This window comes from Lepidochelys kempii, chromosome 2 (genome assembly GCF_965140265.1).
Source record: "Lepidochelys kempii isolate rLepKem1 chromosome 2, rLepKem1.hap2, whole genome shotgun sequence".
Classification (NCBI taxonomy): domain Eukaryota; kingdom Metazoa; phylum Chordata; order Testudines; family Cheloniidae; genus Lepidochelys; species Lepidochelys kempii.
This window is the reverse complement of record NC_133257.1, coordinates 155,550,034-155,566,292: the sequence shown is the minus strand read 5'-3', so window position 1 is coordinate 155,566,292 and position 16,259 is coordinate 155,550,034. Positions and strand designations below refer to the sequence as shown.

Here is a 16,259-nt window from a genome sequence, read left to right as displayed (position 1 = left end):
GGGAGATCTTTCAGCAGGAGATCACTTTCTTTTGGGTGACTCTCAGTGCAGGGATGTCTGCGACCATTTTTTTTCAGCCTTTCTAGGAGCAGGCTTGGCAGCCGTTGTTGGAGCACAGCCCTGTCAGAGGCTGCTGACCGTTGGCCAGGGCACCTGGGGTTGGAGGCTGGTCTGACAGATTTCTCCATCATGAGGAGCTTCAGTTGGAGATCCCTGGCTTTTCTTATCCTGGCAGTCAGTTTTCTGCCATGTGGGCACTTTTAAGTAATAAGAAAAGGAGTCCTTGTGGCACCTTAGAGACTAACCAATTTATTTGAGCACACAGAAGTAAAGGAATCACCCCTGTAAAATCAAGATGGTAGATACCTTATAGGGTAATTAGATTCAAAACACAGAGAATCCCTCTAGGCAAAACCTTAAGTTACAAAAAAGACACACAGACAGAAACAGTCATTCTATTCAGCACAATTCTTTTCTCAGCCATTTAAAGAAATCATAATCTAACACATACCTAGCTAGATTACTTACTAAAAGTTCTAAGACGCCATTCCTGTTCTATCCCCGGCAAAGCAGTATACCAACAGACACAGACCTTTGTTTCTCTCCCTCCTCCCAGCTTTTGAAAGTATCTCGTCTCCTCATTGGTCATTTTGGTCAGGTGCCAGCGAGGTTACCTTTAGCTTCTTAACCCTTTACAGATGAGAGGAGTTTTCCTCTGGCTAAGAGGGATTTTAAAGGGGTTTCCCCTTCCCTTCACATTTATTACACGCCCCCCAAATCTCAGCTAGGGTGAAACACTGGCTGGGATTTCTTCCTGGAGCTCTAGGAAAAACAGAATTAGTAAGATACATGCATCTCTAAATATACTACCAAGTACATAAAGACTAACAATATTTTCCACATCTCAAGGACGATTTTAACCAGTTGATTCTGGGAAACTTTCATGGGAGAGTGCATCAGCCACTTTGTTAGAAGCTCCTGAGATGTGTTCGATGTCGAAATCAAAATCTTGGAGAGCAAAACTCCACTGAAGAAGTTTTTTGTTATTTTCTTTGACAGTGTGAAGCCACTTCAGGGCAGCATGGTCGGTTTGCAGGTGGAAATGCCATCCCCAAACATATGGGCGTAGCTTTTCCAGAGCGTAGACAATGGCATAACATTCTTTTTCACTGACTGACCAGTTGCTTTCCCTCTCAGACAGTTTTTTGCTGAGAAACACTACAGGGTGGAATTCTTGATCAGGTCCTTTCTGCATTAAAACTGCTCCCACGCCACGCTCGGACGCATCTGTGGTTACTAGGAACGGTTTGTCAAAGTCTGGGGCCCTTAGTACAGGGTCAGACATGAGTGTCGCTTTAAGCTTGTTAAAGGCCTTCTGACACTTTTTGGTCCACTGAACGGCATTTGGCTGTTTCTTTTTGGTTAGGTCTGTCAGTGGGGCGGCGATTTGGCTGTATTGCGGTACATATCGTCTGTAATAACCGGCCAAGCCTAAGAAGGATTGAACCTGTTTCTTTGATTTTGGGACAGGCCACTTTTGGATAGCATCCACTTTGGCCTGTAGGGGGCCGATAGTTCCTTGACCCGCCTGGTGTCCAAGGTAAGTCACTCTGTTTAGGCCTATTTGACACTTCTTAGCCTTAATAGCTAGTCCTGCCTTCCTTATGCGCTCAAGGATTTTTTGTAGATGTTCCAGGTGGTCTGCCCAGAAATTCGAAAATATGGCCACATCGTCAAGGTAGGCGACTGCATATTCTCCTAATCCCGCTAGGAGACCATCTACAAGTCTTTGGAAGGTGGTGGGTGCATTTCGCAGCCCGAAAGGGAGTACATTAAATTCATACAGCCCGAGATGTGTGGTGAATCTTTCCTTGGCAGATTCATCTAGCGGTACCTGCCAGTACCCCTTGGTTATGTCCAAGGCAAAGATGAACTGGGCCCATCCCAGTTTCTCTAATAGTTCATCTGTGTGTGGCATTGGATAGTTGTCTGGGCGAGTTACAGCATTTAGCTAACAATAGTCCACGCAAAAACGTATTTCCCCATCTGGTTTGGGAACTAGAACCACTGGAGATGCCCATGCACTTCCACAGGGGCAGATTACACCCATCTGTAACATATCCCGGATCTCCCGTTCTATAGCAGTTTTAGCTTGAGGAGACACCCGGTAAGGTTGGACTCTAATTGGGTGAGCATTACCTGTGTCAATGGAGTGGTATGCCCGTTCAGTCACTCCTGGGGTGGCTGAGAACGCTGGCGCGTACCTAGTGCACAGCTCCTTGATCTGCTGTCGCTGCATACGCCCAAGGGTCATGGAGAGGTTCACCTCTTCCACACCACCAGCACTTTTCCCTTCGTAGTAGACACCTTCAGGCCACTCAACGTCGTCTCCTCCCTGGGCTGTAAACTGACAAACCTTTAATTCTCTGGAATAAAAGGGCTTTAGAGAATTAATATGGTACACCTTAGGCTTTCGGTTGGAGGTGGGGAATGCTATGAGATAAATAACAGCTCCCAGGCGTTCCTGGACCATGAATGGCCCTTCCCACGATACTTCCATTTTATGGGCCTAGAGCGCCTTTAAGACCATGACCTGGTCCCCTACTTTGAAGGGACGCTCTCTGGCATGTTTATCATACCAGGCTTTTTGCTCTTTCTGAGCATCCTGTAAGTTTTCTTTAGCAACGGCTAAAGAGGTTCGGAGGGTGTTTTGTAGGTTGGTTACAAAGTCCAGAATGTTAGTTCCTGGAGAAGGTGTAAATCCCTCCCATTGCTGCTTCACCAACTGTAATGGCCCCTTAACCTCACGGCCATATACAAATTCAAATGGGGAAAACCCTAAACTGGGGTGTGGTACAGCTCTGTAGGCAAAGAGCAAATGCTGCAACACTAGGTCCCAATCATTGGAGTGCTCATTTACGTATCATGGCCCCCAAAGTTCCATTAAACTTCTCCACCATGCCATTTGTTTGATGGTGGTAAGGAGTGGCAACCAAGTGATTTACCCCATGAGCTTCCCAAAGGTTTTCCATGGTTCCTGCCAGGAAATTAGTCCCTGCATCTGTGAGGATGTCGGAGGGCCAACCTACCCTGGCAAAAATGTCTGCTAGTGCCTGGCACACACACTTTTAGCCCTGGTGTTGCTTAGAGCTACTGCTTCTGGCTATCGGGTGGCAAAATCCATGAAAGTCAGTATGCACTGCTTTCCTCTGGGTGTCTTTTTCGGAAAAGGACCCAGAATATCCACAGCTACTCGCTGAAATGGAACTTCAATGATGGGGAGTGGCTGGAGAGGGGCTTTGACCTGGTCTTGGGGTTTTCCCACTCTCTGGCTTCACAAGACCGGACATAGGTAGAAACATCCTTGCCCATTCCCTCCCAGTGGAATGACCCCCCACAAACGGTCTTTGGTCCTGTTCACCCCAGCATGGCCACTAGGGTGATCGTGGGCTAAGCTCAAGAGCTTGGCCCGGTATTTAGTTGGAACTACCAACTGTCTCTGAGGATGCCAGTCTTCCTGGTGTCCACCAGAAAGAGTTTCCTTGTATAGAAGTCCTCTTTCTACAACAAACCTGGATTGATTAGAAGAGCTGAGAGGTGGTGGGTTGCTCTGTGCCGCCGTCCAAGCTCTCTGGAGACTTTCATCTGCTTCCTGTTCGGTCTGGAACTGTTCCCTTGATGCTGGAGACATCAGTTCCTCATTGGATTGTGGACCTATGCTTGGTCCCTCTGGAAGCAATGTAGGGGATGGGGCTGTTTCCGGTGACCGTGAACCGCTCTCCGCTGGGACACTATGTTGGGGTTCAGGCTCCGGCTGAGCCTCTTGTGTAGGGTTATGGGCTGCTGCCGGTTCAGGTTCGGTGGGGCCCTCTGGTGTTGAGGTTGCAAGTACTGGATTCAGTGCTGGCAAATGGTCTGGTGCTGGTTGTTCCGCTGGTTCCGGTTCTGGGACTGGATCCACTACTGCTGTTGCAGACATTGGCCTGGGGTACGGGTCCATCACCTCTGACTGGGTCCTGACAGAAGTTTCCGGAATAGAGCTAGGCCTCACGGCTTGTTTAGCCTGGCTACGGGTGACCATTCCCTCCCTCTTGGCCCGCTTCACATCATTGGCCAAGTCTTCCCCCAACAGCACGGGGATGGGATAATCATCATAGACTGCAAAAGTCCACGTTCCTGACGCCCTGGTACTGGACAGGCAACTTGGCTGTAGGCAAATTGAAAAAGTTGGACTTGAAGGGTTGAATCGTCACTTGGATCTCTGGGTTGAATAAATTGGGGTCCACTAAGGAAGCATGGATAGCGGATACTTGTGCTCCGGTGTCCCTCCATGCGGTGACATTCTTCCCGCCCACACTCACAGTTTCCCTCCGCTCCAAGGGTATCTGGGAGGTATCTGGGCCTGCAGACCTCTGATGTGATCCCGATGCAATGAACTGTAATCTGTTGGGGTTCTTGGGGCAGTTGGCCTTTACATGCCCAAGCTCGTTACATTTAAAACATCATCCAGCTGACGGGTCACTGGGGCGAGGTGGGTTCCTGGAGAATGGGGTGGTGGGACAATAAGGGGTCTGGAGGATTCTTTGGGAGGTAGGTGGGGCTTTGGGCAGCCCCCGGTGATAGGGTGTGGTCTGGGGTTGTCCCTTCTGATCTCTGCTCCAACTGCGACCAGTTTTCTTCTTCTCTGCCACCTCCACCCATCTGGCTCCAATCTCTCCTGCCTCGATTACAGTTTTGGGTTTCCCAATCTAGGATGTATCTTTCTATTTCCTCAGGAACACCCTCTAAGAATTGTTCCATTTGCATTAGGAAGGGCAAATTTACTGGAGATTCAACACTTGCTCCTGATATCCAGGCATCCCAATGTTTCACAATGTGGTAGGCATGTCGGGTAAATGACACGTCTGGTTTCCACCTTAGGGCTCTGAACCTCCGACGAGACTGCTCGGGTGTTATCCCCATTATGACTCTCGCCTTGGATTTAAACAGTTCATACTCGTTCATGTGTTCTTTAGGCATTTCAGCTGCCACCTCAGCTAAGGGTCCACTGAGCTGTGGCCTCAGCTCTACCATGTATTGGTCAGTAGAGATGTTGTACCCAAGGCAGGCCCTTTCGAAGTTTTCTAGGAAGGCCTCAGTATCATCGCCTGCCTTGTAGGTGGGGAACTTTCTGGGATGGGGAGTGGTACCTGGAGAAGGATTGCTAGGGTTTGTTGGTATATTCTGCTGAGCCTTTACCTTCTCCATCTCCAGTGCATGCTTCCTCTCTTTTTCCCTCTCCTCCTCCACATGCTTCCTCTCTTCTTCCTTCTCCTCCTTCTTCAGCCGCATGAGTTCTATCTGTCTTTCATGCTCCCTTTGTTTTTCCTTAGCCTGAAATCTGGCTAATTCCAGCTTTTGTCGAGCCGTGGATTTTGTCATCCTAACCTCTCTGTTTTTTAACTAACTTTACACCCGAGGTTTAGAAATAAACAAACAAAACTTGGCTGTAAAATTTTGCTGTGCTGGAATAGAATACCTATTCTCTGATAGTGATTGTCAACCTACAGAAAAAGACAATTCCCTTGTCTCTGCTCTGGCCCCAAATCAAAGCAAAAAACCTCCAACTACTTGGAAACCTGCTTACCAGCAGCCCAAAGGAAAAAAAAAATTCCTTTTCAAACTTGTGCTCCTTGTAAAAAAAAATCAAAATCCTAAAAAAAAAAAAAGCCCCTGCCACTTTTGTCTCCAGGCAAATGGGTAGAACACCCCCCCTATTTACTTTTAGGGGGGGAAAAAAACCTGGTTTGGAAGACTGTGAATTTCCCTGCAGGAGTTAAGTACCCTGCCTCCAGGCAAAGAAAACCTGCAATTCACAAAGATAATCCCCTTTTGTCTCTCCTCTGGCTCCAAAGCAGAGAAAAAACAAGCTGCTTTCAGTTTCAGCTGCTTTCTGGACCTCCCTTCCAGCAGCCCCAAAGGAAAAAAAAATTTCCTTTTGAAAATCTGTATTTCTAGTTCAAAAAATCTCAAATTCATCTCAAAATGATTTCAGGTTAATCCCACCACTCTGCCACCATGTCAAGGTTCCTCCCCCACTCTGAACTCTAGGGTACAGATGTGGGGACCTGCATGAAAACCTCCTAAGCTTACTTTTACCAGCTTAGGTTAAAACTTCCCCAAGGTACAAATTAATTTTATCTTTTGTCCTTGGAATAACCACTGCCACCACCAAACTAACTGGGTTTACTGGGAAACGTAGTTTGGACACGTCTTTCCCCCCAGAATCCTCCCAACCCTTGCACCCCACTTCCTGGGAAAGGTTTGGTAAAAATCCTCACCAATTTGCATAGGTGACCACAGACCCAAACCCTTGGATCTGAGAACAATGAAAAAGCTTATGCTCAAATAAATTGGTTAGTCTCTAAGGTGCCACAAGTACTCCTTTTCTTTTTGCGAATACAGACTAACATGGCTGTTACTCTGAAACTTTTAAGTAATGTGAGTCTGCGAGTCAGGCAGCATTTAAAACCAGGTGAACCTGGCATGCCTGAGAGAGTAGTTTTCTTCGGGCTGGGTCTTCACTATGGGGAGATCGACGCTTGATTTAGTGGGGCTAGTGAAGAACCACTTAATCAACCATAGTGCTTTCCGGTCGACCCTGGCTCTCCAGCTCCCCGAGAAGACTAAGGTAAGTCAACGGAAAAGTGTCGCCCACCAGTGCAGCGCAATGAAGAAACTGGGGTACGTCGACCCAAGCTATGTTGACTCCAGCTACGTTATTCACGTAGCTGGAGTAGAATAACTTAGGTCGACTTACCCTGGTAGTGAAGACAAGCCCTCAGAGAAAAAAAAAAAAAAAAAAAAAGGAGTAAACCCTGTTTGAGGCTAAAACTGCCAAAGAGATAGGAAAGGTAAAAGGGAAAAAAAAAATTTTTTTTGGTGCAATTAAAGAAATTAGAGTAGGGCAAGGGGATAGGGAAGCTAACTACAACTAAGCTAACACCACCACCAAGAATTATCTACTATTATTTTTTTCTGAAGTAGGAGAGGGCGCTGCTGATCGGTGCGGCATGAGATGGGTACAGTGTGTGCACAGCCCAACTGGCCACTGCTACCACAAATCTCTGATTACAAGCGCAGGGCGTCAAGACACCTAAAGTGGAGCCCCCACAGGGACACTCCTTGAAGAAAAAAAAATGTTATTTGCCCTAGTCTGATTCTCAGAAATCGTTGAACCATTTCAGCCAAAATTTTCCAAAAATCATTCAACTTGAGAGACATCCAGCATAGAAAATTGAAGGCCAAACAGTTAGATATGCAATATTATAAGCAACTGAAAACAGAGTCTTAACAGTAAGTAACAGGCAACCTTAACAGATGATGTCACGAGCCCCACTTATAATTTATCTGGTTTTAACTTCCAGCAATTAGTCCTTGTTATGCCTTTCACCACCATAATAAGGAGCCCTTTATTGGTATTTTCTGCCCATGAAGGTGTTTATACACTATTCAAACCATCTCCTCAATCTTCTTTTTGAGAAACTACTTATAGCTCCTTTAATTTCACTGGAAGGCATTTTTCCCAGCCCTATCTCTAATCATTTTAGTGGTTCTTCTCTGCACCTTCACCATTTCTCCAAAACACCACTTTTCAAGGACTATTTACATGCAAAGTTTCTGCTTCCAAAATTCAGTCATTTGCATGGGTTCAATATGTAAAGAAAAAAGGGCGTTTCTCATTCTGACTCCATGATTTAAAAGGATTAAAAAAAAATGTAATATCCTCAAGTTCTGAAATGTTTCTGCCCCAACGGTAAGTTTCAAGGAAGTTTTGAACACTTGAAAATAGCAGGACATAACATAAACAGTTTCATCTAAGTTTTTATACAATTGTCAATACCATGGCACTCTAGTGACCACTGCAACCATAAGAAAGCTAGTATAATTGAGTTCCTAAAAGAGAAATGCAGCATAGCTCTTTTATGGTTAGTTCCTTCACATAGTAACTAAGATGTAGTATTAGTTAAGAATAAAAATCAATCCCATGAACATTGGTGTGTCAATTCAGAGAGTCCTTCAGACAGACAATGATCTGAATAAAAACATTTTGATTCATGACAAAATTTTATAGAAGAAAATTAATTAAAATTAACGGGTTTTTTGGCTAGTTTCAACCCTGTGTAATTTAAAACAAACTAACCCCTGAAAGCAGTCTTATAATGCAATTTGCAACAAGAGTGCCAACTGTGATTTAAAATAATAGTTTTATCTTCAACTTCCTTCATACTGTGGAAAAATCTCACAATGTAACATCATAAAACATTAAGTATTAAGACAGATATGGGAATTTCCTGCAATATTCTGGTCAAACCTTACTGAATTAAGTTTCATGATCTTAGGAGTTCATTGTATTCAAAATACAAATGAGTATGTGGAATTGTATGTAAGATCTCTAAAGAAGAGACATGGCTAATGTAAGCCCTGAGAAGTGTTTTGAGCAAAGTTCTCTTTGAAATAACATGCTAGAAAAAGTTAAGTGGGATTCCTAGGAAATACTTGGGACGAGGTAAGTTTTCTCCTCTGGACCTAACCTTTCAAAGCTGCACCCTGAGGAGAAACTCATTGTCTGGTGATCACCTTCTACAGGAGGACAAGAGCAGAGGCCAAAACAAGGATAAGACAGTGACATACAGATTCATGGGCATGCTTGTTCTGAGCTAACTACAAGTTTGAACTTTTGACCACAAAAAAAAACCTTGATGTGATTTGAAGGACTGGTCACCAGCGGGAGCGCTTGGTGGCGTTGAGGTGATATCTAGTAAGCTAGTCTGCATGCGTGCAGATGCTTTTATTGTTTTCGGTATGTGTTCTCTATAATGCTTTTTCTTAAGAAAACACTTACTTGATTAGAAAGAGCTGTTTGGTAAATTATCACTGCAGCATTTGCATCATTTACAGCCTCTGCGGAGAAAAGCAGAGCAGGCCTGCTTAGGCAGTCTGACTTTGCTGGGGAAGTCAGTGTAGGCAAGGAACTGTGAAGCCTGGAAATACCCAGGTCAGGAATGGGAGAGACGTGTGTGTCTGCCCAAGAGATGACAGCTGGGGAGCCAGTAACCTGCGAGTAGGTGCCCTTGCTAGACCATAGAGGGGAAATACACTTGCAGTTGCCCTGAACTGTGACATGTACAGAAGAGAGTAATATATACACACACACATACTACACACACTTTTTACAGCATTGTTTCTCATCTTGTGCATCTCTTGAAGTCCATGGTTTCAACAAGAGCAACTCCAACTCCATTTGATCTCAGGAGCAAAACAGCTGATCAAAGACACACAGCTACCCATGCTGTCTGGAACATATAGCAGCATAGAGAGTGCTCAGCAAATCAACCTGCACTCTCTTACAGAGATGTTAGGAAAGGAATTGCCAACATATCTCTTCCCATCCGTCCCAGCAGCCAAAGGGGAAGAGGGAATGGGAAAAGTGACATCCCTATACCATGCTGCAGAATCTAGAAGTGTGTAGCAGAAGTAAAAAAGAAGTTACTTTGGTGAACAGGCACGGAGCTGCAAATAACAAAGGCAAGACATTTCAACACTGCTTTGCAATATTTTTGTTGTAATTTTGATTATCTTCAAAATTGAGAGTCATGACATCACTCTGCAAATACCGGAAAGCAACATAAGGACCTCACACCATGATTATTCTGTGGCTCTTTGAGACCTTGTTTTCTTTTATGAAGCCTCTCCAGCTTCTCAAGATTACTACAGCTCAGAAAAATGATTCACTGTCCTACAGAGCTGTCTGCAGAGTGAAAAGTTGGAGAATCAAAGATGCTCTCACAGAACCATATACCTTCCCAACAATCCAATCTTCCACTGCTTCGATCTCAAAACTTTTTGCCTTGCAGAGTGCCAGGAAGGATTCTGTAAATCAATGCATGAGCTTTCGTGAGCTACAGCTCACTTCATCAGAAGTGAGCTGTAGCTCACGAAAGCTCATGCTCAAATAAATTGGTTAGTCTCTAAGGTGCCACAAGTACTCCTTTTCTTTTTGCGAATACAGACTAACACGGCTGTTCCTCTGAAACCTGTAAATCAATGGTGGTCGAAAGACCACAGTTTGATAGCTACTTTTCTAGATTAAAGGATGAGAAAGTTCAAACTCATACTTCCATAAGATCACGTTCAAGACTTGGGACTAAATTTTTATTTCCATTATTTTAAAAACTATTTTCCTCACTTATATCATAAAGAGTCACCAAATTATAGTCAGAGCAAATTTAACTTATGTGCTTAAGCTGTAGATCACATTACTCCTTTCTCTTACCATTTTGTGTGTTTCGTCATGTTGCTTTGTGAGTTTCCACAGCAAGTATATGATACTAAGCACTTGTTGCATTAGCTGTTGAGATTCAGGTTCCAAAAGATTTCCAAGAATGGGAGCAGCAAGTTGTGCAGGAGACGCTTCAATCCAGCACTCAATCAATATTGGAATTATTATCTCAATAAACCCTTTTAAATTTTCAGCAGAGGACAGGCCTTTTTCCACTCTGTCGGTCACGTTTACCAGGGACCTAAACCACAAAAGCAAAAAAATCAGAGATAAAGAGCATTACATTAAAAAGAGAAGTGGACCACCTTCACTGCACTGTATTTGCACAATATGATAGCTTTTAATATATTAAGCTAAAAAGTAACTATTTGCTTTAAAAAACTGAAACAGTGCACTGAATTCATTTTGATGAGATGTTGTCAGTTTGAGCTAGAAGAAAAGTTAAAGTTCTACACCTGCTTCCAAATTCCCCTGCCAATCTTTGTGCCTTTACAATCACACTTACTTAATAAAAATAAAATAAATGTTTTCCTCTCCCCCGTTTACGTGAAAAATCCACACAGAGTGAAATGATTGCAGAGGAAAAATAATTAAAACTGATTGTAAACAAAGTGCTATTAAATAAGGAGAGTTTACAAACTGAAAAAGAGAAAAAATCTAATCTCTTTCAACTATTATAATCTTAGGGTTCGCTTACAATAATAGTAGGTAAAAAAAAAATGCAGACAAAAGTGCAAACAAGGTTTCAGAACCCATTGATGCTTCAGCCAGTTTTACATGCTTTGTTCTTGTAGAGAGTAACAATTGGCAGTTGACCACTACAGATTCATGTGAAAATAAGATTAGAATAAAACTATCAAGAAAGTGAAATGGTATAATTTTAGCATAATAGATTCAAAAAGAAAAACTATGTCCCACATATTTTCTCTCTCTAAGTGAGCTAGAATATCCAAGGGCATTTTCCCTTAACACCCTGTCTGTATTCTAAAAGATCTACCGTATATACTCGATCATAAGCCAGTTCGTTTATAAGCCGACTCCCCCAAAATGGATAAGTAAAAATGGTAAAAACTCTATGACCCTTTCATAAGCCAACCCAATATTTCAGGGGTTGGCAAACTTCGGCTCCTGGCCCGTCAGGGTAAGCCACTGGCGGGTCTGGACGTTTTGTTCACCTGGAGCATTCACAGGCAAGGAGCCTCTCAGCTCCCAGTGGCCCTGGTTTGCCATTCCCACCCAATGGGAGCTGCGGGAAGTGGCGCCACTTCCCGCACTTCCCATTTGCAGGGCCGGCTCTAGGCACCAGCAAAGCAAGCACGTGCTTGGGCGGCACATCTCCAGGGGCAGCATTCCAGGGCCGGCCCTCATAGGCGCCGACTCCGTGGGTGCTCCAGGGTTGGAGCACTCAGGGGAGGAGGCAACGGTGGAGTGGAGGTGAGCTGGGGCAGGGAGCAGTTCCTCTACCCCCCACCCCGGCTACTTCCTGGGGTTACTTCCTGCGGCCCTCCCCACGCTAGCTCACCTCCACTCCGCCTGCTCCCCTGAGCGCACCGCCACACCCCTTCTCCCCCCTCCCTCCCAGCCTGGAAAGGAGGAGTAGGAGGGGAAATGCAGCACGCCTGGGGGAGGAGGCGGGGCCGGGGATTTGGGGAAGGGGCATGGGGAAAAAATAGGGGGGGCAGCCAAAAATTTTTTTGCTTGGGGCGGCAAAAAACCTAGAGCCGGCCCTGCCTATTGGCTGGGAACGGCAAACCGCAGCCACAGGAAACTAAGGGGCTCCATGCCTGCAGATGCTCCAGGTGAACAAAACGACAATGTATTAGATATTCAATTCAATGATTTCATAGAGTTTAAAATCATCAAATTTTGGTGTAGACCCATTTATAAGCCGACCCCCGCTCTTTGATGCATCACTTCTTTACCAAAAATATTTGGCTTATGAACAAGTATATATGGTATATGCACTACACAGGAGGCCAGATTCTTCCCTCAGACACATTCATGCAACTTTTGTGGAATTCAGTGGGAGTTATGCGCCCACAAATGAGAACCAGTAAATATTTTAAAATTACAAAGCTCCTAAAACAGAGCAATCTCAGAAGAACCAGGATTTGAAAGTATTTTCAAATATATTCAAATATACAGGCAACATGTTTCATCTGCCCCCCGAAAGAGAACTCTCTGGAGAGCAATAATGCCCTCATCCTATGATTTTGGACACCATATCCCATTATCAGTCTGGTTTTCAACCCACTTGACAAGCAACTCCCATTATAAATCTGAACTTGTGTACATTACTTTGACTTGATAATTAGTGGGCTCACTTCATTCCAGCTGCAGTGAAAGTCCCTATAGTTAAAAATGGAAATAACACTATAACTATAATAATCTCTCTAGAATCTCAATAAACTAAAGTGCACCCAATAAGATAAATAACTTATGATAGTTTGAAAAAAAAAATACTTGCCTTGGCCACATTTGTAATTTCAAAATTCTACAATTAGCCAAACTCTGCAGAGAAGGCTTGCCTATGGTACAACCCACGGCATATACTAAACAGGCACAGCAGATTGAAATCTTTTAAAGTTACTGCTCCATAATAATTGTGTATTACCAGGCACGATCCCTTGCGGGGAGGGGAGGACAGCAAGAGACATAAAGGGAAGAAGAGAAGGGGTCAGAAGTAGTGCACACTCCCACTCAGCAGCAAGGGCACAGTGAGGGAGGAGAAAGAACAGTGAAAAATAACCAAGCAAGGAGAGAAGCAGACAAAGAAAGAAGCCAAGAAAGAGGAAATGAAGCATGTGTCAAAATCTTTAGAACCCAGGTATAGATAAACAACATTCAATGAGGCTTGCGATCACATTACCGTGGCTTGTTTTTTCCCTCAACCAGCTACGTAAGAGATGCATACAGGATATTTTGCCCTGAAAAATACCGCCTTTTTTTCCACCCAAGGCAGCAGAGGGAAATTATATTTTTTAGGTTTCTCTCTTTTATTTTCCCTGGAAGTCTCCCACCCAGACTTTCAAGTGCCACTTCCCACAGCACTTACATCCACAAGAGTAAAATTAACAACCCACATCAGTTTCCTTTTATTTCTAAGGAACATTATATGCAGAAGCATTAGAGGCACCACCAGAGGATCTTTCTTAGCAACTAGGAAACTTAAGAGTGCATGTAAACTAGGAGAGTGAACCACTGCAGCGATAGAGATTACATGAAAAAGCTGGTTACACCACTTTTATTTGCACAATTTAATGTCTACAGAACATTGCTTAAAACACTGCATTTGTTTCCTAAGACATTTGAAACTACAAAAGCACCTATCTACCATTCCCAGAACACTTCCAAAATGGTTGTGGGAGCTTAAAGAACTTAGTAGTGGGGTCCATATAAGAACATAGTTACAATACGTGAATCTTGTGTAAGTATCTCATAGCTAGTCTACACCAGAAATTTACATTGGCACAGCTTTGTCTCTCAGGGTTGTGAATAATCCACCCCCCGAGAGATGTAGCTATACCGACTTAACCCCTGGTGTTGACAGCACTAGGTCAATGGAATCTTCAATTGACCTAGCTATCACCTGTCAGGGAGGTGGATTAACTTCAGCAACAGGAGAACCCCTCCCGTCACTGTAGTGAGTGTCTACACTGAAGTGCTGTAGCTGTTTAAGCATAGACATATCTTCAATATTCCTATTTTATTATCACCACTGATGGCATGAACTTCTCCTCAGAGGAGTTGTCCCAGTTTATATTAGAATAAATGTCTTATGTTTGGCTGTTATGGAAAGATCACACTGAGGAGGAGAGTCAAACAGTGGTGGGTGGAATTCATTATTATTCTACTTTTAGATTACAGACCTTTAGATTACAGTCAGTGAGCAAAGTATGTATGACAGCATCTGGCACACCAAGAGGAACTCCAACAGAAGTCCCAGGGCAAGCAACCTCACATTAAGGTCTGTCTAGTTTCTCGACCTGAGCCTTATCCAAACTGTAGGATAAGGTTGTGGTATGGATACTGTGCAGTGATGGGATTACATTGTGCTGGGATTCTAGAATTACAATAATTGGCTGGAATACTTACTTCTCAGTCAGAAATAACACTTTACAATCTCTCTGCAAAGGCTAGACTGCAGTAGTCTGTTGAATTTTACTCACATTATGGAGACAAATTGCTTTAATTACCACATCACCAAGCACAGAATGGTAGATCAATGTGCCCTTGAAAAACCTGAAAGCAAGCTCCTCCAGGTTCCTGTTAAACGGTAATAAAAACACTGACTGAATACATCCACTTATTTCAATAGCCTGACTTTTCACAACATTTGTGAAAGCAAGATGGACTGAACTGTGAAAACAGAAAGATATATTGTACTCAGCTGCTGAAACTCGTGGGCAAGAGTCCAGCATAACTGCCATTTAAAGAAAAACTGGTAGATCCAGGATATGCTCAACCAGTTTGTGCAACTTCAGTGGCAAAAGAGGTGTAAACAGACCTCCACAGCTAACAAAAGCTACAGTGCGCAAAGATTAGGGTAGTCTGTAAAGTTGACATTTGACTATTGCAGTATACTTTGCTATACAGGGATATGGGAGCTATGAGTGTTTCATGTCAGTGAAATTGTTAACCACTTTGCTAATGTATAGTCCTTACAATATATTTTAATGCTAAGGTAGCCTGGAAAAACTGTTACTGTAACAATTCATCTTGTTTACCTTGTACAAGGTAGTTATTATAGGACACTTGGATACAAAGGGACTGGGTGGTAAAAGCACTATTTACTATTTGTCCTATGTCACTATTAGGCATTCAAATAATTTCTAATAGAATGTAGACTATTTAATTAATAAATAAGACAGATTCTAATAAAACAAAAAATTAAGATGGAGCTCAAGGAAAAAAGATTCTATAGATGCGCATAATACTGATCTGTGTCATCAGAGCAGCAAGAGGACGATGAAAGCCTAGCAGAGGGAGGGTAAAGGGAGTCTAGTGGAGACACAAGGCAAGAGGGGAGCCATTTGCAAATGCCAAAAGAGACAAGTCACTTGTATAAGGCTGTTTGAAACCAACATCAGGCTGATATGTACGCCTCTCCTTGGGGAGCATTGCCAATGGCAGTACAGAAGCCCTAATGATTTGGCAAATGAGTTGAGTTTAGCTTTCCATCTTCATCCACCTGATGTACATCTAATACTCCATTTATTCTCTTGCCTGGTCCGTCTCAGTCTTCTCCTGCAATCCAGTCTCCTTCAACTTCCTCTGCAGCTTCCTTCTCTCCTCCTCCTGAATCAGCTGCAGCTTATTTTTCCTCTTTAGCTCCAACTGTAGTTCAAAGATCCCCCCACCCCGCGACATTGCCTTCTTCAAGATGTCAGGGGATTTCATTTCTCTGCTCTTGACCTCCTAAAAAATGAATCTGGTGGGACAAAGTGGAATCTTCGCAGAGGAGATATTTCAATCAATTCCTCATCCATTGCAACTACAACTTCATAAGTATCAGCAAAACCTAGTGAAGAATCAGAAAAAGGCAAATTTGAACATTAAATTATGGCTTTGAACTGTTCAAATATTCTCATTTTGGAATGAAGCTAAACAGTATGCAGATAAGACTTCACAGAGCCCATCTGCAATATTAATACTCAGTGATCACTAAGACAAGGTATGCATTACATTTTTTTTTTTAAAAGGTAAAAAGCTTAATTCTTGCCTGGAGCACTTGGGAGGAAGAGATAGGGAACAAACATGGACCTATTATAAGTTATTTCAAAAGCTAATACTCCAGTTATGGGGTATGTATGGTACTCAGTTTGGTGGCAAGTGAGGTTTTGTTTTGTTTAAATAAAAATAGCAGACTGTACCAGACACGGCAGCAATTAATATCTCACCCCCCTCTCCACCCTGTGTGCAAGTTATTGTTTTTTAT

General features: G+C 43.4%; 1 protein-coding gene across 7 annotated transcripts in view; it reads right to left on the bottom strand.

The window, feature by feature from the left end:
* The window catches only part of TEX10 (testis expressed 10), a 133,238-nt gene that overhangs the window by 102,871 nt on the left and 14,108 nt on the right, over window positions 1–16,259 (bottom strand). For all 7 annotated transcript variants that reach the window (XR_012157406.1, XM_073332519.1, XM_073332515.1 and 4 more), the window contains one exon: window positions 10,316–10,562. Coding sequence is in view for 6 of the 7 variants with exons in the window: in XM_073332519.1 (XP_073188620.1) it covers window positions 10,316–10,562 (247 nt within the window). In the remaining variant the exon portion in view is untranslated. The remainder of the gene's footprint in view (window positions 1–10,315; window positions 10,563–16,259) is intronic.